Genomic DNA, 26,847 nt, shown 5'->3' on the forward strand with positions numbered 1-26,847 from the left:
TGAAATCCTCACATCAGTGGTGGGATACGACCAGGTACCATTTCGGTAGGGTGCTCCGGAGTGCCCACCCACCCACCCTCTCTCCTTACTGCTATTTGAACTGATCAGGGCTTGCACACACACGCCCGGAGTGTACAGCGCATGCGCGATGCTCCACCAAGCAGCTGGAGCATTGCGGGTTGTAAGTACGCATTCATGCACTGCGCGCATGCTGCACACGTTCACGTGGTGGATGCCGGGCCCCATTGCAGCATACCAGTTGCAACGGGATCCAGAACCTACCACTTCCTTATATCCTTGTTTTATTTCCTACTCTTCATGTATAACTCTTGAGACAGTGGCTAAAGCAAAACTCGCTCTTCAGATGTCATTGAACTACAACCCTTTTTATTTTTGGCTATTTGTCATGTTGAAAAGACATGATGAGATTTGAAATCTGATATCTAGAGGGTGACAGATTTCTTAACCCAAGCCTAGAGTATAATCCATATACTCTAGGCTATTGCCTGTCATATTGCTTTAAAAGTATCTGCAATTTTGTCAGCAATTGGTTTCATTTCTTCAAACTTCAGATTGTTTAAAAACCTCTTGTTCAATATTGGTTTTTCACATATTCAAGAAACATGATCAGAACGTTTTTCAGCAACTTGAAAATATCATATTTTTCTGTGTATAAGATGTACTTTCTACCTCCCCAAAAGTGGGTGGAAATGTCTGTGCATCTTATAGAGCAAATGTTGTCGAAGCCCCGCCCACACTTTGGCTCCCACTCTTCGGTCTCTGCCTCCCAGCAATTTGCCTTCTTACACCAAACAGCAAACAGCCTGGTCAGCTTCAGCACAGCCTGATTATCATGAGCAGCTGATTGGCAGTTGAATCTGCCTGCTGGAATATCACCTATCAGCTGTTCCAGGCTGTGGGGATCACCACTGTGGCCTATCACTGCCTCCATGAGCCCCAATTTCTGCCTCTATGCATCCTGTTTTCAGCCTGTTCCGAACATGGGATGCATGGAGGCTGAAAGTGGGGCACACAGATCTGTAAACTATTCCAAGAGTCTTTCAGACTAAACAAATTCAGTATACAACTAGATTTTTTTTAAAGTCTCACTAAGAACTTACATTCCAATATACAATAATTTTGAGCTATTTCCGTGATACGTGACAAAACAACTGACATCATTAAATTTTAAAAAAAATTTGTGATGCAGGTTTGGATATGGCCATTTTTTAAAACAATCAATAAGATTCCTATCTCTAAAATTTTACTATGTCTTATATAGCTCTGAATTTGGAATGTTGACTAGAATTGCAATTTAGCCAACAAAATGATAATTCTGCATTCTCATATTGGAAAGCCTTTTTTAAAAAGCTTAATGACCTTATGAATCAGATGAATAAAGTTGGAAAGTGATACTTGGAATGATTCTAGAACAAAAAGCAATTCATCTTTAAGTATATGGGAAGAAATTATTAATTATTAATATATTTTATTATATTAATTATTAATATTATTAATTATTAGAAATTCTAAACCTGTTTTAGTTTTGATCCAGTAGTCTCTTGGCTGAGAATGTTATAACAAAATATTGGCCTTAGCAAAACATTTCACAAAATAACTTATACCACTAAAATGATAATTTGCAAGCCACTAAAGTATGGGGTACGTGATATTTGCATCAGGTGGAAATTAAGATGTCTTTGAACCATATCTATGTACATTAATATACTATAATATTAGGTCATATTCAGGTCTGTGATCCTACTAGTTTAGCAATCAGTTCACTTTGTGCGTGCCTGGTGTTGCGTGCATGTGCTCAGTTTAGAGAGAAATCACCTTCTGAAGGAAGAAAACAGCTGAGGTGCGGCAATCCACTCTGCCGCGCCTATCAGCTGGGCTTCAGAAAAGGGAATATAGGTGAGTACAGCACAGGGGCGGGTGGACGGGCAGGCCCAGCTGAAAGTCAGAGTGAACCAGTTCACTCCCAGCTGATAGTCAGAGCTACCAGTTCACCCAAACTGGTCTGCACTGGTACAATCCCACCCCTGGTTGTCTTCAAAGTAGACTGAAACATCAACTGGTGTGCTATAACATCTAGTCCTGCAGTTGGATTATCAAAACATAGTTTCAGATTATCATAGAAATAATAGTATAATCTATATTTGCCATTCTCAGCCTAAGTGATATGTCCAATCATTGCTCACAAGTTCAGAATAGATGCAAAAAAGAACAATAAAAATGATAAGGGACTGAAAATTAGTATTTTGAAGAGAAATTACAGAAACTAAGTATGTTGAGAAACGATGCCTGCAAGAAAAATATGATAGCAATTTTCAAAGCAATTAAGGGATATGGAACAGAAAGCCAAGACCTATCTGTTATGCCAGAGCATAAGATACAACGTGCTGCTCTTAAGTTACAGCAAAACTATTTGTGACACAATAGTAAGAAAACATCCTAAGAGTAAAAACGTTTGACAGTGAGGACAGAGAGGGATTTCTCTAGCCAGTTCCAATTCTATGGTTCTCAGAAGCTGGATAAAAAAGATGTCTTGCCTATCTTTCTCTTTCTTTCTTTCTTTCCCCCTCCCTCCCTCTCTCCCTCCCTCCCTCCCTCTCTCTCTCTCCCCCCCTCTCTCTTTCTCATTCACACTCTCACTCACACATAATTTTGCAGATTATAAATCTGGTAGCTTTCCTGGTGTGTAAAACTGGTACAAGAACTCCAACCAAATAAATGGCTGTAAATATTTCAGATAAAGTAAACATTATCTTGAATGTATTTTTCATTCAGTCTTCAACATCTGTGTACAAGTTGTTAATTATTAGTTTGTGTTTAAGTCATCCATGTGTTTTACTAATGTAAAGACACTGCTAAATCACACAAAAGACAATTAATTACTCATCAACATGTCAAATACTATAATATTTCATTTAAAATACACACAAGAACCTAATTATTTAAGCTGAGAAAATACTCACATTACTCTGGTGTTTACTAACTTCCATGGCATGCTTAACATCTGGAAGATTCTTCATCTGTGCATAATTTGATATTCCTTTCTCAGCATTATATCTTTTCTTGTAAAGAACCTAAAAATGATAAATATTATGTGCATGCATACCAAAATCAAGGTAGATTACAGCCCAGGGTTTCTTTATATTATTGTGATAAGGGGACAAACATACATACATTCATTCTATAAATCTCCAGGGTTTTTCTTTCAAACCTCTAGCTATGTTATAAGTTTCATAAACTCAGAATATAAATTATGTTATACAAACTTGTATAAACACCAGTTTTAAACTTTAATCCTGACAATATATGATGAACAAAACTGAGAAGTCCACGTAACTGAGTTATGTGTGCTTGTTAGAAACATGTGTGGCCTACACTTTAAATGAGGGGAGAACATCAGTGGTAGGTTCCTACCAATTTGGACCAGTTCGGCTGAACCTGTAGTGGTTTGGTGGCCTGGGTCGCTGGAACCAGCAGTGACCCAGACCTGCCCCACCCTCGAACTGGTTCTCCTGGCAGTGCCATAGGCAGCACTATCTTGTTTTTGGCTTTGCGCATGCACATAACAATTTTTATTGCACTGTGCTTGCACGCCCATGCGCTGCGTGCCCATGAGCAAACTGGCAGAATGGCTGCCGGAACTCACCCCTAGAGAACATGTATACCTATTATATAGGATTCTCCACTATTACCGCATTTTGTTTTTGGGGAAAGCAATTGAATGTAAAAATGTTGCATCAATGTAATATTGAATTATAAGAAAATCTGGATTCAATGAACTAATTGGATGAAAGAAATCTCAATTAAAACTAAAAATCCTTTCTATTGTTCTGTCCCTTTCCAGAGGCTAATTATAAGACAGCTGTATAAAAGTCATCATAAGACTACTGAAGGATCTTTTTTTCAAACTGTTCTATCCACAGGCAAGTACTGATTGAGGCAAGAACCTGCGTGGGAGAAGGTATATTCAAAAGAATGTTTACTCATCCAATCAATCTTCCGAGCATCATGAATTCTACTATGTATTCTACCATCTTATATCTCCCAGTGTGCATCATATCCACTCAGGCTCTTGAAAACCTTCCAGCCTGCATCCTTCAACTCAGCTTACTTACTCATCAGCTGTTATCTTCAGTATAATGGAAGAACTGAAAAATATTACTTGTGTGGTTAATATTTAATACTATATTTAAAATGTGAGGTATTTTCTATAAGTATATTCTGGGAGTTTTCCCTTTCCTTTTTCTTATATTTTGTTTTTTTATTTATACTTTATTATTGTTTTGTTTCTTATTAAAGAAAATAAATATTTAAGTAAAAAAAAATTTAAAAAAATTACTAATCTAAAACTTTAATATACAACCAAATATTTGAATCTGCACTGAACTCAATTGGTTAATTTAAATTAAATTGATTCTCAACTTGTTTATTCATTTATTGTTCAACCCTGCACGCATGCACATACGCACACGGAATCTATGTATTAATTTTGGGTTAGATGTAATTAAGCAATGGGTAGGATCAAACCCATTCTCTAATGGTTTTTGGATGCATATTTTCTGATCTCTATCCATCTCTCCCTTCCTCCCCACCAATAGGAAAGAGCTCTCAACTGATTAGTTGAAAAGCAATTTAATCACAATTTGAACTGTACCCTTGGGGTACAATTTGTCCATCCCAGATCTAATTGGATACATCACTGCAAAATGATGTGCAATAACTCAAGTTTATCCTAGATTATTTTTAAATCCAAGATAATTTATACAAGGTAATGCAAACAAAATATGCAAAAACAATAGTATAAACTGAGAAAAGAAAATCTAGTATAAATATAAGAGATGTAGTATGACTATTATCTTGGATAATGAGTTTGTAACTTAAGATTCATCAACTTCACAAACAAAAATATTGTTTCAAGCACATTTGCCAAGTTCTTGAAGATACTTTTTTAAAGAACCCACTGGGCAAGCCACTGACATGTTCTTGTTTTCTATTTTTCTTGGGTCATTGTGTTCAGTAAGAAACAACCACTGGAATTTTCTGCCAAAATAATGTATAAGTAAGTCTTTTACCTCACTGTCCATTCATTTCTTCATTCTTTTTTTAAAAAAAACTTTGCTTTGCCTATGATATTTTTAGAATGTTTTCAAGTAAATAAGAAACTTAGAAAATAAGAAACTTAGAAACCTATTAATTTAGTTTTAAAATGACAGAAAAGTTTATCCACAGGGAGGGAGGGAGGGAGAGAGGGAGGAGGAGGGAGGAGAAAAGGATTATTTTGACAATGGTTCTTTGCTTCCTGCAGCCTATTGTTTACAATTATATTGAGCCTATAGGACCCAAAATACCCATAACAACTTGAGAATGCCATAAAGATAAAAACTGTATCAGCTTTTATTATTGCATAAAACATTTAGGATTTTGCTACCAATCAGTAAATCAGTTAAAGAAAGGTTGTTGTTTTTTTAATATCCTAACATATAAGATGTCTGGTGATTTAGAATAAATAATAATAGTTAACCTGATCATAAATTAATTTCTTCATTCTGAAATTCAAACATCTCATCTACAGTTTCTTTGATTTGTCTTTTTGCTTTGATAGTAGATTAGTCATGAAAACTGCCTTTCAGCTGGTTTAATTTATCCCAATATAATAATATATCCACTGTTTCTGCAGGAAGATATTATCTTTTGTAGAATTATTTTTCACTTTATTATACTTTCTATAATCTGCCTTTAGCTCCAGATACAAAAATTATTTTTTACATGTAACATGCATCCTTGATTTGTATTAATTTATTGCAGTGACTATGATAATAATATAGTCTGGATAATTAAATTTTCAAGAAAATAAAAGTGTTGACAATACAAATCATGATAGTTAAAAGCAGCACATAACCAGAATGTACTTTTAATAACTTTTTTTCTTAGTAGAGACTTGAAACAACCATTAGCAACTAACATGCAGAAATCTAAAGCATTTACATGTAAATATCAGCCATTAAGAACTTGTAATTTTCAAGAGGCAGGATTTAATTATTTTCTCCTCTGCTTCCATAACTAATAGTATCACTTCTTGGTTGCTGTTTTTTGAAGGTAGAAGTTTCCTATTAATGTTGATTCTCTGTTCTATATCTCTAAAATAGCTTTTCTGTCCTCTAGTAACACAGACTCACCTTCCATATATTCAAGGCTCTCTCCCTTCCATTTCTATATTCTTATAGTTCAACACAGCACTTTACTAGGTCTGCTCAACTAATCTTAACCATACAAAGATTTTCTACTATCCTTAAATATTTTCCCTGGTTGCCTCTCATGATGGATTTTTTTTATATCTGGGTTGCAAAATTCCACAAAATGACCACAAAATTTCAGCATAGGATGATTTTGTATCTCTCTGTTGCCCAGGCATGTTTTCACTGACTCTGTCTATCATCTTCTTTGCTCCCACACGTGCCATGTAATTAATTTTAGAGCATTCTTCAGCTTATATTATTTTTATTTCCTTAAGAGTAGCACAAAATGCTATTCTTATGAAAGAAGTTTGGGTTGACCACAAATTTTCAGTGTTGGAAATGTATTATTACCCTTATCTGTTCCTGAAGGCAGAAAATATACTAAGAAAGAGGGATGCAAGACAACTGCTTAGTATACAAGCACTGGCATTCATTATTTCATTAAAAATTACTCTTACTACAAGCAACTGTCCCAATATGTCCACTATAAGTATATTCCTACTATGGGTTAGCAAGATACTCATTAAAGAGGCTTTATAAATCATAAATTCTTCAAGCAACCCAAACTTAATCAGTAGACAATGTGGATTCTAATTCAATCTTTTTAATAAAATGTTTTTGACAGCTTGTTTCTTATCCCATTGTCAATATAGTAAAAATATAAGTATTAGTATTATTGCCAATCAACTGATCACAAATGTAAGTATTATTACCAATCAACTGGTCACAAATTACCTTAATTTTCAACAATTACTGAAGCAAATTAAGTATTGAGAATTACAAGTTTGTTTGCATTTTTCATGGCTTAACCATAAATCAAAAAGGACATTAGAGCCTCTATAAATACTGAAGAACAGAACAAAAAAATGCAAGAAGGAGCAGAATATAAATATCATTTTCCACCCTCCAGCATATGTCAAAATCTGTCTGTCCATGAATGTTGTGCATTTGGAATATGAAGGTCTAGACAACAGTTTTTTGGGGACAGGGCAAGTCCCAGCACTGTTGTAAAAGCCAACATCTCCTCTTTCATTTTCCTTACAGGCATAATGTTTGGTAAACTCAGTGAGTAGAAATTATTCCACTTTCCTATCGTCTGAAGCAGAATGTCATGATTTATGCCACAGATGGGAAATAAATGTGTCTGCATATTTTACGTTTTATGCTACATCTAGAATATATTGTGTATATCCTCTTAAAGCAGATGTGTGTTCCAGAGTAAGTCTTAAATAGTACCATTGTGTATTTAATACTTTTACAAAGACAACAAAATATATAGGAGGTTAGAATTCTCTGAAACTCTGTCCTGTGATACCATATCTGTGGTACCACAGATGGAGAGGAAAAAAGCATGGTTTAATAATTGCAAAAAACTGTATTCTATGAATATTTCAGGCTAGATTTTAAATCCTCTCAAGGGATAACTGATTGGATATGGAAGGGAAAAGGCCAGTTCAGTTTCCACCCCAAACTAAAGCCATGTCTAAAAATGTCCATACTGGCCCAGAAAGGAAAGTATACATAGTGATATATAACTAAGCTAGACTTTATCTAACAGATTTATTTTAAAATATTATGTCATTTAAAATATGTTATTTTCTGAATAAAGAGCTTAACTCTTAAATTAAGCAATTTGCTTCCCAGTAAAGCAAAGATTACTTTAATCATTTGAAGTAATCTGACAAAAATTGAACTTTTTTTGCAATGTTATTTATAAAATTATTCATCTATAGTATATGACTACCTACCAATCTAAGTTTGTTTGTTTGTTTTGATATCACCTTTATTGTTTTTATAAATAAATAAAAGCAGTGAAGATATATATAATATTCTTTCCTATTTTGTTTCAATTCTGAGCAATATGCCCAAATAAAATCAGAGATACGGAGGTTTTAGAGGGGTGCTAATTATCTGGATCCATTTTAGTTGACCTCTGAAAACAGATGTAGGAGAGTACCCTTTGGTATTACCTGCCTTAGACTTAATAAAACTATAACTTTCTTATTCTTGTCAATGTTTTCAGTTTCCAAAACTTCAAGAGTTCCTCTTTGGGTTGGGACTTAGAAGAATAGGTTTTTTTTAATTGTTGTTCTAATGAAATTAAAATATTACAGAAAAGCATTCTGGAAATCATATGTTCTAGGACATGTACGTAGAACAGATAAGTTACTACGTATATTTGTCATTTCCATTTACTCCAGATATAACAGTCAATATTCTAGAATAGAATAGAATAACAGAGTTGGAAGGGACCTTGGAGGTCTGCTAGTCCAATCCCCTACCTAGGCAGGAAACCCTACACCACTTCAGACAAATGGTTATCCAACATCTTCTTAAAACTTCCAGTGTTCGGGCATCCACAACTTTTGGAGGCAAGTTTTTCTATTGATTAATTGTTGCAACTGTCAAGAAATTTCTCCTTAGTTCTAAGTTGCTTCTTTCCTTGATTAGTTTCCACTCATTGCTTCTTGTCTTGCCCTCAAGTGCTTTGGAGAATAGCTTGACTCCCTCTTTTTTGTGGCATCATCTGAGATATTGAAACACTGCTATCATGTCTCCTTTTCATTAAACTAGACGTACCCAGTTCCTGCAACCGTTCTTCATATGTTTTAGCCTCCAGTCCCCTAATCATCTTTGTTCCTCTTCTCTGTACTCTTTATAGAGTCTCCACATCTTTTTTACATTGTGGCAACCAAAACTGGATGCAGTATTCCAAGTAGGACCTTACCAAGGCATTATAAAGCAGTACTAACAGTAAAACCGTTATTGTTATTGTACAAAATAAATACAACAAAATTGGTATATAACACTTCACTTAATCTTGATTCTACCCCTCTGTTAATGCAACCTCAAACTGTGTTGGCTCTTTTGGCAGATGCTGCACACTGCTGGCTCATATTTAAATGGTTGTCCATTATGTCTCCGAGGTCCCTCTCACAGTTACTACTATTGAGCAAGGTACCATCTATACTGTACCTGTGCATTTTGCTTTTCTTGCCTAAATATAGAAGCTTACTTTTGTCACGACTGAATTTCATTTTGTTAAATAGTGCCCAATGTTCAAGTCTAAAGCTCAATGCTAAAGCACATGATTTGTATGTAAAACTACTCAGATTCAGTCTCTGATCCCTCAATATTCTGTTATCCAAAAATTCCAAGTGATTATTTATACCATGTTATAAAGATGCTGAGATTTATGATGGAGTCAACCAGGATTCAAGTTCAATCCAGAAACAGGGTCAGTACTGGCAATAGGCGGTGTTGGATAATTTTACTAGTTACATTAATTACATGGGTTTAGTAATATCTATGTTAAATTATTCAATTTCAGGGTTGTTTATAGACTTGCCTAATTGTCCTTTAGGGTTCAGAGCATTGGTCAAATATTTCTCTGACTGAACTATAACATGTTTGCAAACTCTAAGTCGGAATCCTAGTTAATTCTACCAAGTACTAATATTGCTGCAAACACAGAAACAAAAATCACCATATATTTATTTTTATTTTTAGGTCCTTCATATTTATTTATTTCAGAGATAAATTCCTGCTTTTCCTCCAGGAATTCAAGCTGGTATACATAGCACTTAATTTCTCAATTTTTTAAATTTCTCCCTGTGGAAATTACCAAAGCAGCTTCCATTATTAAAAAGGATTTGGTGCTTTTCAATTAATGCTGTGTTTAGTGTTTCTTTTTTAAGAAAAGGTAGAAAAGGTAACATACCAGGAAATACATTATGCTGCATGTTTGTAAAATTACCTTGCTCTGAAGATTCGTGATTTCTTTTGCAAATACGCTATCAATTGTAGCAGGCATTTCCTGATAGAATGAGTTAGTAAGTTCTTTCTTAGCTTTTGCTTTGTACTTCGCCTAGAAAAAAAAGAAAGTAACAAAAAAATTTTTTTGCAAATTAAGATGATATTCAATAAGAAACTTTCACGTTAAATCTTTCACAAATTAGATATAAAAATAGATGTTTACCTAACTGGTAAACATAAAAACAGGTTGGATTCTGCAGTTCCCATTCCACTACTAAAGGAGTAATCTGTTTAGATAAGTATTGTTCAGCCTTGTTAAGATTCTGGATTTCAGTTCCAAGAATTCCACAACCAATCATGCTATCTGGGGAATTCTCGGAGTTGAGTCCACACATTTTAAAATTGACAAGGTTAAAAAACAATGGTTTAGAAAGATAGACTTTCCTAGATTTTGAGGGAGGCCAAATTGGGTGAGTTTCTGTTTTTAAAGGCTACATTTTCATAACGGTGAAATAATGAATAAAATTAAACCAATTTGTCTCCTAATTTCCAAAATTACCTTTGAGAACAATTTCCTGATTTCAATCAGCCTTCACAATATGATCTTTTCTTAATTTAGTTGCTTACCTAATCAATCAATACCATATGTTAAAACTTCAGCTCTATAAGGTCCATCTAAGTTGTTAGAATTTCAACTGAATGTACTAAAATTGTGTTGCACAGCTGCTAATTTTTAAATCAACAGATAGCAGATCTTTAAGTTTAACATTTTAATGCACTTAAAAACAAAATAATATTAATTAACTAGATCATTTCTTCGAAAAGCTTTTTTTATCAGTAAATGAATTACATCTTTATTATTTTATTCTTTATATGTTTTAAACAATGATGCAATCCAGCTAGGGAACGTTGGTTGATAAACAGAAATAAAAATACTTTAATTTTTTTAAAAAACACTACCAAAGTTAAATTAAAAGTAAAGGGGGGGCGGAATTACAGATGACTAAATTTTCTAATACTGTCACTCTTTCAATCCTTATCAGGTCATGCCTTGAACACAATTTTTTAATTCCATATTAACTTTGGTCTCAGTGATGGCATCATGTCATAAAAGTAAATTGACTAAATAGTATCATAATGTAATTCCATGAACTGTGTGACCCCTGACAGGCTGGAACTTAATCAGGAGGAGGCATAATGAAAGAAATATGAGAAGAGAGGAAAAGGGGCTGCATTCCTGTGATAAGTGCTACTTTGTAAATCATAGAACCATCAATATAACAAACGAAGATTGGAAATGTGCCTTACATCAGAAATAACAGCAGATATATTTTTCATATGTGTCAGCTGTAGAGTATCAGGCACATGTGTCCACCTGCCTTTTGATTTTTCATATTCTTCTTTATAACGGACCTAAAGAGGATTTTTAAAAAGTGGGTTAAAAGAGGGAATAGAGAATAAAAGGAATTTTTATTTTGACAGGACCTAAGGGGGGGGGGGGAAAGGAATATAATCTTGATTAATAATTCCTGATTAAAATGAAAGAAGAATGTTTAATATAATTTAATTTTAACTTTTAAAAATGTACATAACTACAAGACCACATAAGTTTAGAACAGCTAACAGATTTTAAATGGCAGGAAAGCTCATATAGACAGACACGGTGAAATATTCATAATTATGGCCATTTTATCTGTGTCAGTGAAGCATTTCAGAGGAATTGCTGTAAGGGGATTACCCTAATATTAAATCATGCATATGATTACTGTAATGTGTCCCTTGATAGGAGGACATCTAACTTCATGGGATTCTCTTTCTTTGTTCCTATTTCTTATTTCCTATTAACAAACTGAAAATCACAATTCTAGAATAAATATATGATTTGTATCAAATAGAGCAGTGCACTAACAGAGGGAATATTTATTGCATTGCATTAATCTTCCACTGCAATTGAAACATCTTTAAAGCCACTAGATGCTTACTAGTGCAATGCTAGCTGAATGTGGACTGCTAGCATTTCTCTTTCTTCAATGTAAGAAATAAATCCTCACTCAAACTCTCTGCTTTCTTTGAAGTACTGCCTGCAGCAGGTGACAGGAGGGTTCAAATTGGAAGACTATATTGCAACACTACAACTAAAGCCTCACCCTTTCGATATGTGCATTAGCGTGTTGTTTATACATACACAAGAGGTGAAGCTTGTTCTACCACACAGCTTTCATCATTTTGACATAAGCAGCAAGATCCTGCAAATGTTACATTTGTCCTTGAGGTACAATGCATTAGTGTTACTACTCAATGACAATATATTAATTGTAGTGCTCTCGGGGTGGGGGAAGAAAACCAAGGCATATTTTAAATTCACATCTATATTAGTGGTGAACTTTAAAGAAACATATTTTGCCCTGTGGCTTAAAACTACTTCATTCAGAAAATAAGAGGCAAAGCTTGAGCCAGTGCTAGAAAAAGAGAGGGTAAGCAAGGACATCTTAACATTTTTGTGACCACCACTTAGATTGCACTGGCTGAAATCCAACAGAGCTCCATTAAGCCAGAGCAAAGAGCTTTGGAAAAATCAATGGCCTATGGGCAGAAAGCTCTTCATGAAAGGTGATTATTTGTTTCATATTATCCATACTAGTCCTGACAAGCTTCCATTTATTTTTAAGCAATAAAGGCAAGAACAACAATCACTATCCTACCAGGCTCACTAAAGTACAGAATTATTTGAAGCAACTGCTATTTAAATTAATGGAACATTAAAAAGGAGAAGGAAGAAAGTACAAGCATTAAGTTGCTTTTAGTACATTTTTATCAAGGAAAGTTGGCGTTATTGTTCCTCTATTACCATTAGCAGCCCTGCAATTCAGATTAAAGATTATAATTCAGATTATGTCTACCGAACCGCAGTAATGCCACATTGATGTGTTACAATGTCACACTTGCAAGCTTTGTCTTTTCATAGCTGTGATACAACACTGTACAAGTATTTTATCACTTGTCACCCTTGCTCCCCTCCTGCATGCACGTAAAGGTAACCCTCAAGTCCGCAAGTCATTATGTGACCAAACCCAATATTATGACCATTTTACCATGGTTGTTAAGAGAATCCAGTTTCCCCAACTGACTTTGCTTATTGGAAGCAAGTTGGGAAGGTCACAAATTCACATGACCACAAGAATGTGGTAAATGTGAGCCAGTTTCCAAGCACCAAATTGCAAATACATGACTCACAAGGACTGTGTAATAGTTACAATTTCAAACCAACATTAAACGAATGATCATAAATCAAGGATTACTTGTGTAGCTCTGGCTCTAGCTAAGTGAATGTCACAAAGCTGGAGTCGATATAAATCAATTCTCTTTCTTACAAAGATAAATTACAAACAGCTCAAAATAGCAAAAAGCCAAAGCAATATGGCATAAACCAAACATAAGAGTACCTGGCAATGATACTTTATAATTTGCTAAAGCGTTCCCAATTAATCAAGTAATAACAATAAAACACAAGAAAATTAAACTAAAATTAAGCAGGTTAGACAAAAAATGGAAGGAATGCATTCATCTCTTAATTCTGCAATATTCATTTAAGGAAAATTATGAAAGAATTTGAATTATTTTAAAACTTATCCAAATAGTTTACTAAAATTGACAGGAACAAAGGTTTTCTTGACTATATCTAAATTAAATACATCAAATGTAAGGTTACAATACAACAATGACAATTTAAATTTTTAGATTTTTTTAATGATATAATAATAATGATATAATCATTTCCTCATCTTCGTTCTTTGTAGATTCCTAAATTAAAAATACAACTGGCCAAAAGGAGATAACTGCAAAGATCTAGAAATCAGAGTTCTTAAAACACCTAGGAGTATTTTACATATCTTCCTCTTCATCCAAAAAGATCCCAAAATAATTATATGCCAATATGTTTTGAATAATCCTTTATTAGGATAGGATAGGATAGGATAGGATAGGAGAGGAGAGGAGAGGATAGGATAGGATAGGATTTGGATAGGATTTGGATAGGATTTGGATAGGATTTGGATAGGATAGGTCAGGGCAGGGCAGGGTAGGATCATGGGAATGGGAAAAAGAGAAAGATTAAAAGGATATGTCCAATTCCACAAAATTAGAGAATAATACATTCAAAGTATACATACCTTGTTGCATATCTAAGAGGTTTCTAAATTGGCATGTGTAAGTACACTAACAGTCCTATGGTTCCTGTAACATTTTATTTTTTTCATTTTGCTTTTCTGAATTTATAATTTTCATTGACGAATAAATAAAATAAAATACATGAAACACATCCAGTATCAATTTTGTTCATTTCTTCTTAGAGCAACAAACATATTTGAAGCAATGTTTACATATCTAAATATCAGCAGGGTAGAAATGTTATATAATGAATTAAACTAGCATGGAAAAACTTACTTACATTACTTATTATCTCTGTGCACTTTTTTGCAAGTTCCATGTTTTTATCGTCAATGACGGGTTTAAGGAACACCTATGTGGAAAGAATTTCCAAAAGTGAGTACAAATCGTAAAATAAATCTTTTCACACTTTACAGAATAGATTACAGCCACCTACTGTTGCATCCTCCTCTTCTTCATCCTCCATCATTTCCTCATCTTCGTTCTTTGTAGATTTCTGAAAAGTCATTCTAATTTTTTGTTCTTTTAGAAAGATGGAAAGGTTCAGTAATAAAGCAGTTTATGCTCTGCACCATTTGAATTCCGTGTGTCACTCTGGTGTCATGGCCAGCTTCATCTCACTGAGGGTTTCTTCCTTATTTAGGCAATACTTGAAAGTCTTATCTGAACAATGTAGCATGAAGTGAAAAGCATCAGATGATGTCCTTCGGGCAAACATTCTTGAGAAACAGCCTTTCCTAGTTTGATGCCCTTGAAATTTATTGACTCATGAACTTCCCATAATTCCAAATAAGCAGTGCCAAAGGTCATATTTGGCATGATATAGGAAGTGACCTCTTTAAAACAAAAAAATATTTTTTTTGCAATTAGTTTAAATGTCTGAAGATCTGCTTAATGAAATATGAGCTATATAAATTATGAAACTTATTAACATGAATAAAAATGAATTATTAAAATAAGATGGTTCACAAATCTTTGGCAATTTGCTGAAGTTCTATAGGTGATCCTTGACCACAAAATTGAGCCCAAAGTGCTAAGCGAAACAGTTGCTAAGTGAATTTTGCCCTATTTTACAACATTTTTTGCTACAGCTTTTAAGTAACTGACTGCAGTTGTTATATTAGTAACATGGTTGTTAAAAGAATATGGCTTCTCCATCGACTTTGATTGTCAGAAGGTCATAAAAGATGATCCCATAAACATGAGGCACTGCAACCGTCATAAATATGAGTCAGTTGCCAAGTGTTTGAATTTTGATCACCTGACCATGGGGGATGCTGCAATGATTGTAAATGTAAAAAACAGTCATGTCACTTTTATCAATGACTATATGAACTGCTGTAAGTCAAGGACTATTAATAGCCAGAGCTAAATCATTAGCGAAGTCTATTAATGATCTGTAAATTTCTTTTCCATTACAGAGAAGAGTTGCAAATATGTAAACAAGCATTACTGTACAAATATTTCTAAACATTTCAATAAACTTGAATTGTTCCCTATCAATTGTATTCAATTATTGTAGCAAAACTTTCTTTACATCATGACTAATTTTCCTGTGAACATATAACTTAAAGAACTAGGGGTGTCATGATAGTAGTGTTCCCATATCTCAGGAGTTGCCACAAAGAAGAGGTGATCAAGCTATTCTCCAAAGCACCTGAAGGCAGAAAAAGAAGCAATGGATGGAAACTAATCAAGAAGAGAAGAATTCTAGAACTAAGAAGAAATTTCCTGACAGAACAATTAACGAATGGAGCAACTTGCTTCCAAAAGTTGTGAATTCTTCAACACTGGAAGATTGTAAGAAGAGTTTGGACAACCATTTGTCTGAAATGATATAGGGTTTCTGCCTGAGCAGGGGGTTGGAATAGAAGACCTCCAAGGACCATTTCAACTCTGTTATTCTATTCTATTCTATCCTATTCATTTTTAATTAAGTTAATGCATTAATCTTAGCAAGCAAAGTGATTCTACAAAAGGAGACCCAGAATCTTCTTAAATATATTAGAAAAATTCATAGAATGCAAGCTTTTCAGAGTAACTTTGGTTCTGCAACTAGGACATCTATTGAAAATTCTAGTGCATTCTGCACTGTTACCAAAAGTAAAATATCAGCTGCATTGCTCTCTCTTATTCTCATGAAACTGCTTAAGTCTGCTTATATTTCTTTGAGATTGGCCTTCAGAATGAAGACGTTATTCCAGAAAAGATTCAATATATGTTAGTGTTTAACAGGGCATTAACTTCTTTCCATCCATCTCATCTCATGATAAATTCAGCAGTTTGCATGTTCATATGTTAGTCGTTACATTAATTCATGGAAGCACTGGATCTTGTTGAAGTAAATGATATACAATGAACTGAAAAATGTAATAACTAGCAAGAATTAAGCAAGAATTTAGGCTCCCTACTAGGAATAATACTCAATAAGGAAACATGGTTACCTTGACAACTGGGACAAGATGATAAATATGGCTCTTTTCTTCAGCCTCCTGAAAAACATAATCTTATCTACGCCTTGTCAAATATCTATTTTATAATGTCCATATGACATTCCAGAAGACAACACTGCTGCAACTCTACCATACTTTTAAGATATTGAACGATTTAAACTGTTATTAGATGTTGGGGGGAAAAATGTGCTGCCTAGAAACTATTTGTTTAGCTTTTGTTTTTCATCTTCCACTTACCATGTTTTGTTTTGAATGTCCTTAATCAAAATGCATGAAACATTAGATTTCACAGCTGACAAACATCTGTTCAGGAACATATTTGCTATTAGCTTAAGATATTATAAACAGTATATTAAGATAATATAAAAAGTATTCTAACTGAGCATATTTTTTTATGAAAACGATGCTGCAAAATTCCTAAAAAGATTAAAGCTAAAGGGAATTTATCCCTCTCCCCATTTGTTTTTAATGGACCTTTTTTCTTTCAGACTTTTATTCCAATGTCTCATGAAACTTTATAGCAGGGATGTGTAGCTGAGGAATTTTCAATGAGGGGGAAAGTATAAGGGGGTTAAAATGGTTGGCACACGCCCTGAAGTTCAAAGAAGTGTTAGAATTATAAGGACACATCTATTACTAGTTTGCATAATTAACACTGAAAGAAAGGTTTAAATTAGATTTAAAATTTTACATTCAAAGAATTTTGGATATAATATATATATAATGCTTGAACAATGAGAAAACCTGTGGACAAAGGGTTTTAAATTTATATTAAATTGTAATTTAAAATCATGTACTATTTAACTTCTAATAAATTGTCAAAGATATATAAATTACATAAATTTCAAATGTATGTTGGAAATGTAAATGAAAAGAAGGACCTTTTTACCATCTTTGGTGGACTTGTGATGAAGCAATATTGGGGTAAGATTCATGATTTTATACAGAAGATTGTTAAAGTGAATATAAAAATCAAACCAGCGACTTTCGTTTCAGTCTTAATGGACAAAGAACTTGAAAAAAATCTGGAATGCTGATGTTATATATGTTGAAGAATGAATGCTTTCTGCACAATGATGGAAAGATACTTTAATATCCACAATGAATGCCTGGAAAAAGTAATGGAACTTGCACAGATGGCTACATTAACTGCTTTAATCAGAGAAAAGAACTTTCGAACTTTGTTTCTATTTGGAAGCTACTGCTAGTTTTGGTACTTGAGTTGGAGAAAAATAAAACTTGGATTTTGCTGATTAGATAAGTTTGTTGTTATAGAAATGGCTAGTACATATTAAGCATGTAAGGGTAAAAAGTTGAGACTGTAATGTTAACATTTTATTTCCTATGCTAAAAAAAAGTTGGAAGCAGATGCTTCTCTTTCTTTTTTACCCTATGGTCCTTTGCGCTTCAATAGTGCTTAATATTTTTGTCCAGCAAACGAAATAAGATAGAATAAAAAACATAAAGAGTATTTGGTGGGAAGTAGTGCTTCCTATGCTTTTTAAAACTTATTTAACAATGAAAATTGAATTTAAAGTTTGTAAACGATTCCATTTTTATCCAATTCCTATCTTTAAGCTTAAGATAAAAAATGGGGAAATTTCTAGTACTATAATATGAAAAAGAAAATGGAATTTGAAACCCTGTAATAAATAATTATTTATGGCATGGACAAAATGTATAATGAATCATATTTGAGATACCAAACCCAGTGCTAAAAGCATTTTTAAAAAAAAAGCAATAATACTAATAAGGCCACATGCTTATTTTGGGGATCAAAAGAAAATAAGACCCTGTCTTATTTTCGGGAAAACATGGTAGTGGGCCGCATCATTCTTTAAAGTGTACCATTGTAATTATCTCAATTCTTAAAGAACTATAATAATTGTAGTGCTAGAAATGCATTATTTAGCATAAAATGTATAGGATTCTCTAAGCTAGAACAGAAAAACTGAAAATATTCCCACAAATCTGTCAAAAAAGAAAAATATTACATTTACATTTCAAAATATAAAAATCAAGTAGAATAGATTTAATCATGGTAAACTGGGAGAAGCTTTCAAGAGATAGGTGAAAAGTTCAGAAGAAGAAAAAAACAACTAACCTCAGTAACAGACTTTTTTATTACTATGAATTGAATGAATTGAAAGCCTAAGGCTTAAAAATAATGGGGAACAGATATATATATATATATATATATATATATATATATATATATATATATATATATATATATATATATATATATATATATATATATATATATATATATATATATATATATATATATATATATATATCTCCAAAATAAGCTACAAACTGAAAAGATAAGTAGAATAAAAAAAATTCAAACCAATAGTTTATTTATTAATGTTAACATATTCATACTGTCACCAGAAAGTTAATTTCCAGGAAGGCTAAGGACATAAGAGGAATGAATTCTTAGGCTTTTATCACTATAATGGTCTCATAGCTTGCCTTTCAGTTTAAAAAAAATTAATGCAATGGCTGCTTGAATCTGTAATACTAAGCTTTGTGGATTTTTCTAGACCAAAAAAAAGAGTTTTAACTGTCAGCACAAACCTGAAGATAATAACCTGTAAATCAAAATGGCAGGATCTTTGCCAGGGGACAGAAAAGGGAAATGTCAAATCTTATTTCTTCATAGCTTTTTCAAGGTGAAACTTTATTTTATTCCCTAACATTTAAATCTAGCATTCATTAATCTTGCTTCCCTGAATTAGCCATCAAGCAATTCCATATTTAATGTTCCCTAACTGAAACTAGAAATTCAAGTTACAAATTATTTGAGAACAAAACAATTTGGATTTTTTCTTATAACCCATTTTCCATTTTTTAAATTTAATTAATGTTCATACCCCGAATGGTTTTAAGGGAACAATGTTATTTTCAATATTAAACCACTTTTTGATCAAATGTATTTCACCAAATATAGAAAAAATATAAACCCTCTTGAATTCCTGTCTTTTTAAAAACTCTTTCACACATAAATATTATATCCAGGATGTTGCTCATGAATACTTTTATAAGATTCTTTAGGTCTTTGGGTTAACTTGTATTTTAAAAAATTATATTCTCCATTCAGTGTTCCAATATAAGTCTACAGAAGCAAAATTAATAATATAATTTTGTGGCACTTATGATGATATGAGTTTACATTCATTAGAACCAGCATTTTTAGACATGTAATTATTTTTATGATGCAGTTTTATTGAAGTATTTGGGGGCAATAAAGCAGGGAACAAGAAACAAACAAGAAAAATTCATAATCTAAATCTAATTTATGCAATATATAAAGAACCAGGCTGGATTTCTACTAGTCAAGGAAACAGATGCAGCAAGATAATAAGCAATAGAGAAAATTGCATGTCCTAAGCTAATCTGTACCACTTCTTCAATATAGTAGAAGAGAACTATTCCATTGCCAATGTTCAAAGAAGTCCTATTGTGAAAGCAAGAAGTTTCTGTATGTAGATGTGGGGCATCCTATATATACAAGGTCATCTATGCATACATTTGTCATGATATCTGCTTTAGTAATGACTCTCCAAATCTTAGATATAGGCTATATACAGGGGTGGGTTTCAACAGATACAGAGCAGTACGGCCGTACCGGATGGTGAAATTTAGCATGCCTTCCTGTACCCGTTGGTCAGGAGGCCCCGTACTGGAATGCTCCTCCCCTCATTCGCTCTTTCATTTGCCCCACCCATCCTCACCATGCTGCTGAAAAGTTCTCAGAAGAAGAAACAGAAGAAGAAAGAACTGGTGAGTGGCTGGGGTGGGGTGGGGTGGGGGAGGATGTTTGAGAAGAGGGAAGAGGTAGAGGGGCTGCTAGAAGAATGTGTGCATGTGCACAGGCTGTGGGTTTTAAAAATATCTGAGTGAATCCAGGAAGAGGGAAGAGGCAGAGGGGCTGGAAGAATGTATGTTGTACACAGGCTGTGAGTTCTAAAAATGTCTGAGTGAATCCAGGAAGAGGCAGAGGGGCTGGAAGTGTGTGTGCTGTGCACAGGCTCTGAGTCTTAAAAACATCTGAGTGAATCCAGGAAGAGGGAAGAGGCAGAGGGGCTGGAAGTATGTGCGTGTGCACAGGCTGTGGGTTTTAAAGATGTCTGAGTGAATCCAGGAAGAGGGAAGAGGCAGAGAGGCTGGAAGTGTGTGTGTGTGTGTGTGTAAGGTGGTCAATAATGTTGAAGACCAGCAAGGACAGCCATATTTCCTTTGTAAGTACCTGTTTTATTGTTTTATGTACTTATTTTATTCTTATTTAAGTAGTAAGTGCACAAAATAATAAATTTCCTTTTTTTATATCTTCTTTTTGTTGGTCATTCTTTGGGGCAAAGAATTCAGTGAATTGACTTGACCACTCCCACCCAATCACATGACTGCCAAGCTACTCCCACCCGGTCACATAAGTGCCAAGCCACTCCCACTCAGTCATATGACTGACATCACATGATCACCAAGCCACTCCCACCCAGTCACATGACCACCAAGCCACTCCTACAAAACAGGCCACACCTACATAATAGGTTCTAAAAAAAATTAAAACTCAGGACTGCTTTCCATTGACAACTACCTGCCTTTTTAACAAGAAACATCAGTGATTGTACTTCATATAGAAATTTTGCCTTCCATGTAAAAGATTTGATTAAGATCTTATAATAATTCAAAATGATTTTAAACATGTTAGAAAGCCTAATGTAACACACTACACAATTTCAAAATAGAGTAATTCTGTATTATTTTCATAACGCACACAAGATCCCAATTACAGATCCTAAGCTATATTTTTTGAAGGCATAATTATCTTTTTTTAAGCACACAAAATTAAAAGCATCTCTGCTTCACAACCTAGCCTAAAGCAAAAGAGAATCTCAGTGTATGATATCATGAAATGCGTATATCATCTGAGTAACGATAGGGGTAATGGCTGCTTCGGTATTGTTTGATGATTCATGCTAGCCTTTCCACTCTCTTCTTGACCCTGTCTATCATATAACAGAGAAATATGTTTGAGTTGAAGATACATTATAGTCATTAGATTAAATGCAGTACATTTGCTTTACTAGGAAGCTACTGTTCTTAAAAATAAATTACTTTCCATTTTTTTTGCAGCTCTTTGGCAATTCCAGTCTTTGCTATATTCTTTGAGTACCTTATGATCCGGAATTACTCATGTAATTTTTGTAAAGTAGTTTTTGTTTTGTTACAATTTCTGGGAGTGATTGGGGGCGGGGGTTCCCTGTTATAATGTACAGCACAATATACTGTTTACAATGTTACAAAAATGTGATCATCAATCTGAAAATCTATTTGTATCACTTACATTTATCATATATTACATGTTCATTGAAATATATATTATGGCTTTAGAGACATGGCTTTATTATGGCTGTATTAAAATCTGGAAAGCCAGATTTATTTAGGATTCAGGAACTATTTACTTTGTCAAGCTTTTAACTGTTAATTTTCAAATTGGGAAAAATTAGGAAAACAAATTTGATCTAAACTATAATATAAGGGAAATTTGTTTTAAACGTTCATAATGTATATTTTAATAAATATATAAATATAATTGAGCTTAAATGGACTCCAGAGGATGGTAGAGGATAGGAAAGCCTGGCGGAACATTGTCTATGGGGTCGCAATGGGTCAAACACAACTTCGCAACTAACAACAATAACAATAAATATGTATATATTATTTAAATATATAATATTAAATATTTATAAAGTGCCCTGAAAATGTGATCTTCCAGCAAACTTGGGGATCCAATTAGGAAAGCTATATGATAACTGTTTAGTTAGATCTTTTTATCCCTCAATCTTGCTTTTATTTATTTTTTAAGAGCTTGGGTTTTTAAGAGTTTGTGCCCAGAGACACCTGCAGTGATATAGGCAGTCATGTAAATTTGTTAAATAAATGAATGAATGAATAATATATTTTATAGATGGTTCATAACCCTGTCACTAATCGTCAAGAAAGAAAAATCATATAAACACAAATATTGGAAATGCCATAACAAGTTTGAACATTTGAACATATACATTGGTAATGGAAAAAAACTCAGAAATACTGGAAACAAACTGATCAAAATATTTTTTCAAAACCCTATTGAAACTGAAGTCACAGATATATTATTAGATATAATTCAGGAAATCGTACCTATATTAATAAATTAGAAAATTAATAAATGAAACATATTACAATTTATTATATTGGCAACAATGCTGTAAAAGAGAAAAGTTGCTGACAACATTAGATTGGGAAACCAGAATTGATGAACGTGCTACAATGAAAATTGACAGCATCTATCTGTAATGGAATTTTACAATCAGATTCAAGCAGCACATTGCACAGAAAGACAAATTTAGACACCTGGAATATGATTTCTAGGATTTAAATAGAAAATAGCAACAACCTTTAATGTTCAATATAAGGTATAGATATACAAATAAAAGGGAAAAGTAGATTATGTGTCCAAAAATATTTTCATAATATTTTAATCAATATTCAGTATCTGTTTTTCTTTTTCTCTTTTGTATTTCACTCTTTCAACAATAAAAAAATGTTTTTTTTAAAGAAGGTATATACAACTAATTTTCAGTTCCTGCAGCTGAATATAATATTTTTCAGTATTACTGTTCTATTGAATAGATAATTAACTGGGCAACAGATGTCCAACTCATCCTAGAATAATTTATTTTTCCCCTCCTGCTGTGGCTGTCATTTGTTCCATGTCACTAATAAATTTCCTTTCTTTTAACTAATATGAAGTACCTCCCAGGTATCAATTAAAATCACTTTAAAATAATTATCACAGCAAAATTTACACATAAGAAAATATCTTTGAGTGCAAATATTCCTCAACATACAACCACAAATGGTTGTGATTTGGTTGCTAAGTCATGGGGTCATAAAGCAAGATATTTGCCAAGCACTAATCTCAACCCAAGTCAGTGCAGATTTTGTCCCTTCCAGCCCTGAACCTAGAATAAAGTCTTTTCACCTACCTATTTCCCCTACATTCACATTTGGCCATCCTACACCTTGCCTTGTGGGGCAGCAAGCAGCTCCAAAATCCTGCAGCTCTGGGACTGCTTACCACGCACTAGGAAGCTGCACCCACCAGAGCCCATGAAAAGGAGAAAAAGAAGGCGTTGCAGCCCCGCTAGTGGTAGTGGTGTGGAGGAGGAGCAGGAGTAAGGGGGGGAGAGGAGGATGAAATAAATTTTTTAACTTTGGATATATGAAAACGTGAAAACTGAATATTTGACCGCTGTGCCTTTCAATATACCAAAAAGATTCTTTTTCCACTGTACTGGTTGTTAGCGAGGTAAGAAAGTTCAATAAGTGGTATGGAACAGGTAATCATTAGCGTCACTTCAAAAAAAAATTCTTGGTGATGCATAAATTGTTGATAACAAAAAATATTTCTGAAAACGTATAATTTCTATACCAAAAATTTAGACCATTAAAGAATAGGTTGTAAACTGCATGTTCTAATAGAAACATGTTAGAATTTCAAGTTATTTCATTTTTTTCTTAAACTTTTATTTATTTATTTATTTGTTTGTTTGGTTGCTTATTTGTTGCTTAGTTTATTTATATTTCCAGCTAATCCATCTCCCTCAAGGAGGGGCTCTTTCCCCCTTAATTAATTGAATATTTATTTGGGGTGCTTGGCTGTAAATAAAATGTGCAGCATTGTTGTTATTTTTATTATACAACATCAGTACACTTGACTTCTACATGCTACTTTTTATCAAAAGGAAGCTCTTATAAATTTCCAAAAGTATTTTCCTAATAGTTATACATGCAAAAAAATTAAGAATGCAAGGTTTTCTACAGAGATTTTCTAGATCATTATGGTCAAGACCATAAATATATTTATTCATGAATAAATATATAAATCCAAATACATACATACATTGAAAATCATTCTTTTACACACACACAAATTTCAGCTATATGGCAAAGACTTTCAAAAATGACAAAAGTCTTTTAATGATGATTACCGTATTTTTCAGAGTATAAGACACAGCTTTTGCCCTCCAAAAAGAGGCTGAAAATCTGAGTGTGTCTTATACTCCGAATGTAGCATGAGCCATACCTGGTGGGAAAGTGGAGTGAGAGGTATGGTGGCACTATGGTGGTGGCAATGACAGCAATGGTGGCAAAGGCAGCAATCAATGGCAAAAGGCAGCTGATTGGTGGTAATCTGGAAAGCTGATCCAACCACCAATCAGAAATGTAAAATTCAAAGGTTCTAGTGAACCAGTTCCTATAAATTAAGGCGAACCTCTAGTTGGGCCATTAGTGGAGACCCCTGCCACAAAGGAATTTGACCTACCACCCGAGCTGCTCTGCTGCTCCTGGGCAAAATTAAAGTCACTGCTGTTGCTGCGGCTGCTGCCAGGCAAAATCTAAAGTAACCGCCGCCACTGCCTTCCTGCTGCCCCAGGAGCCCTGCCGCCACCTCACTGCTGCCCGAGGAGCCTGACCTGCTCCTGGGCAAAATTTAAAGCGACCGCTCCACCGCTGCCTGGATAAGCTGCTTGCCTCACCTGCTTCCTGGCTGACACCCCAGACAACACTGCCTGGAGAAGTCTGCCATCTGCTCCTGAGACATCACACAGGTAAGCACTGGTTAGAGATGGCAAAGGTCTTCAAATGTGGCAGCTGTAAAACTTGTAGACTTTACCAGTAAGTTCCAGAAATCCTGAGGTAATATGACTGGAGGAGGAATTCTGGGAATTGAAGTCCAGAGGTCTTAAAGCTGTCAGCACTTTTGCAACGGGTTTGGCTTATTGGTTTAAGGTTTAAGGCTTATTGCCTGTTTGCAGGTTGGGGTTAGGGTTAAGTCTAAGGCATATTATTTAGGGGGAGATGTAATTATCTAATGCGTGTATATGAATGTGGTTTCAGCTACAGTGCACTGTATTGTTATAAATTATTGTTCGTTCTTGCAGAAAAATGTCAAAGCCAAAAAGGCAGGCATATACAATCTCTTTCAAGCTGGAAGTCTTGAAATATGCTGAGGAACATGGAAACCAAGCATCAGAGAAACATTTTGGACCACCTCCAACTGAAAAGATGATAAGAGGGTGGAAGAAACCAATGGATAAGCTGCAAAAGGTAAAAGATAAAAGCAAGCACAACTTTTGTGGGCTTCCTGCAAAGTGGCCATAGTTAGAGGAGGAAATGAGAGACTGGATCACAGGTCACCGGAACAGTGGCTTCGCAGTCACCACAAAAATGGTGATGTACAAAACCAAACATACTGCTACACGGAAAGGCATTCAAGATTTTAGTGGAACACCATCATGGTGCTTCAGATTTATGAGGCAATATGGCCTTGCTATGCGCACCAAAATTAGAATTGCGCAAAGAATGTCAAAAGAGTATGAGGCTAAGATTCTGTCTTTTCATACTTTTGTGATATTCCAGGAGGACAAATAATTTTGAGATTGGCCAGAACGGGAATATGGCTGAAGTCCCACTAATTTTTGATGTGCCAACAAACAGGACTGTTGACTTCAAAGGTGCCAAAAACATAACTGTAAAAACTACAGGACATGAGAAGACACATTACACAGTTGTGTTGTCCTGCTGTGCAGATGGCACCAAATTGGCACCAATGTTAAAAGGAAAACCTTCCCAAAAGAAGTGATTCCAAGAGGTGTTGTTGTGCATGTCCATGAAAAAGGATGGATGGATGAGCATGGCATGAAAGTATGGATTGAAAAAGTGTGGTCCAAATGTCCTGGAGGGCTACTGAAAAAACCAGCTTTATTAGTGCTTGACCAGTTTAAAGCACATATTACTGACAACACTAAGAAAAGATTCAAAGAAGTGAAGACCAATCTAGCTGTAATTCCTGGGGGTCTTACCAGCCAGTTGCAACCTCTTGATGTTTCCAACAACAAGTCATTCAAAGTTTACATGCGAGAAGAGTGGAACAAATGGATGGCTGCTGGTAATCATGCTCTGACACCCTCTGGATTAATGAGGATCACTCAAGTTTGTGAATGGGTGAAAATCTCATGGAACTCAGTGAAGGATGAAACTGTTACACAATCTTTCAAAAATGTGGCATTAGTAATGCCTTAGATGGAACTGAAGATGATATCATTTATGAAGGTAGCGAAGAAGAAAGTAATTGTGAGCAACTGAGCTTCCTAAACTTT

The 26,847-nt window shown here is 34.2% G+C and overlaps 1 protein-coding gene across 7 annotated transcripts in view; it reads right to left on the minus strand.

Moving 5' to 3' along the window:
- Window positions 1-26,847, minus strand: part of NEBL (nebulette) — a 157,644-nt gene that overhangs the window by 52,346 nt on the left and 78,451 nt on the right. For 4 of the 7 annotated variants that reach the window (XM_087712677.1, XM_087712675.1, XM_087712678.1 and 1 more), the window contains 4 exons: window positions 14,458-14,529; window positions 11,319-11,423; window positions 10,012-10,122; window positions 2,982-3,092 (listed from right to left, as the gene is read on the minus strand). The exons of 2 other annotated variants lie outside the window; for them this stretch is intronic. In XM_087712677.1, the coding sequence (XP_087568803.1) occupies window positions 2,982-3,092; window positions 10,012-10,122; window positions 11,319-11,423; window positions 14,458-14,529 (399 nt within the window). Of the gene's footprint in view, window positions 1-2,981; window positions 3,093-10,011; window positions 10,123-11,318; window positions 11,424-14,457; window positions 14,530-14,613; window positions 14,730-26,847 lie in introns of those variants that run through there. One more of the 7 variants, XM_087712680.1, reaches the window with a different exon arrangement.

This window comes from Thamnophis sirtalis, unplaced genomic scaffold, assembly GCF_051295495.1.
Source record: "Thamnophis sirtalis isolate CommonGarterSnake01/CBP01778 unplaced genomic scaffold, rThaSir2_p1.2 scaffold_4, whole genome shotgun sequence".
Taxonomy (NCBI): Eukaryota; Metazoa; Chordata; class Lepidosauria; order Squamata; family Natricidae; genus Thamnophis; species Thamnophis sirtalis.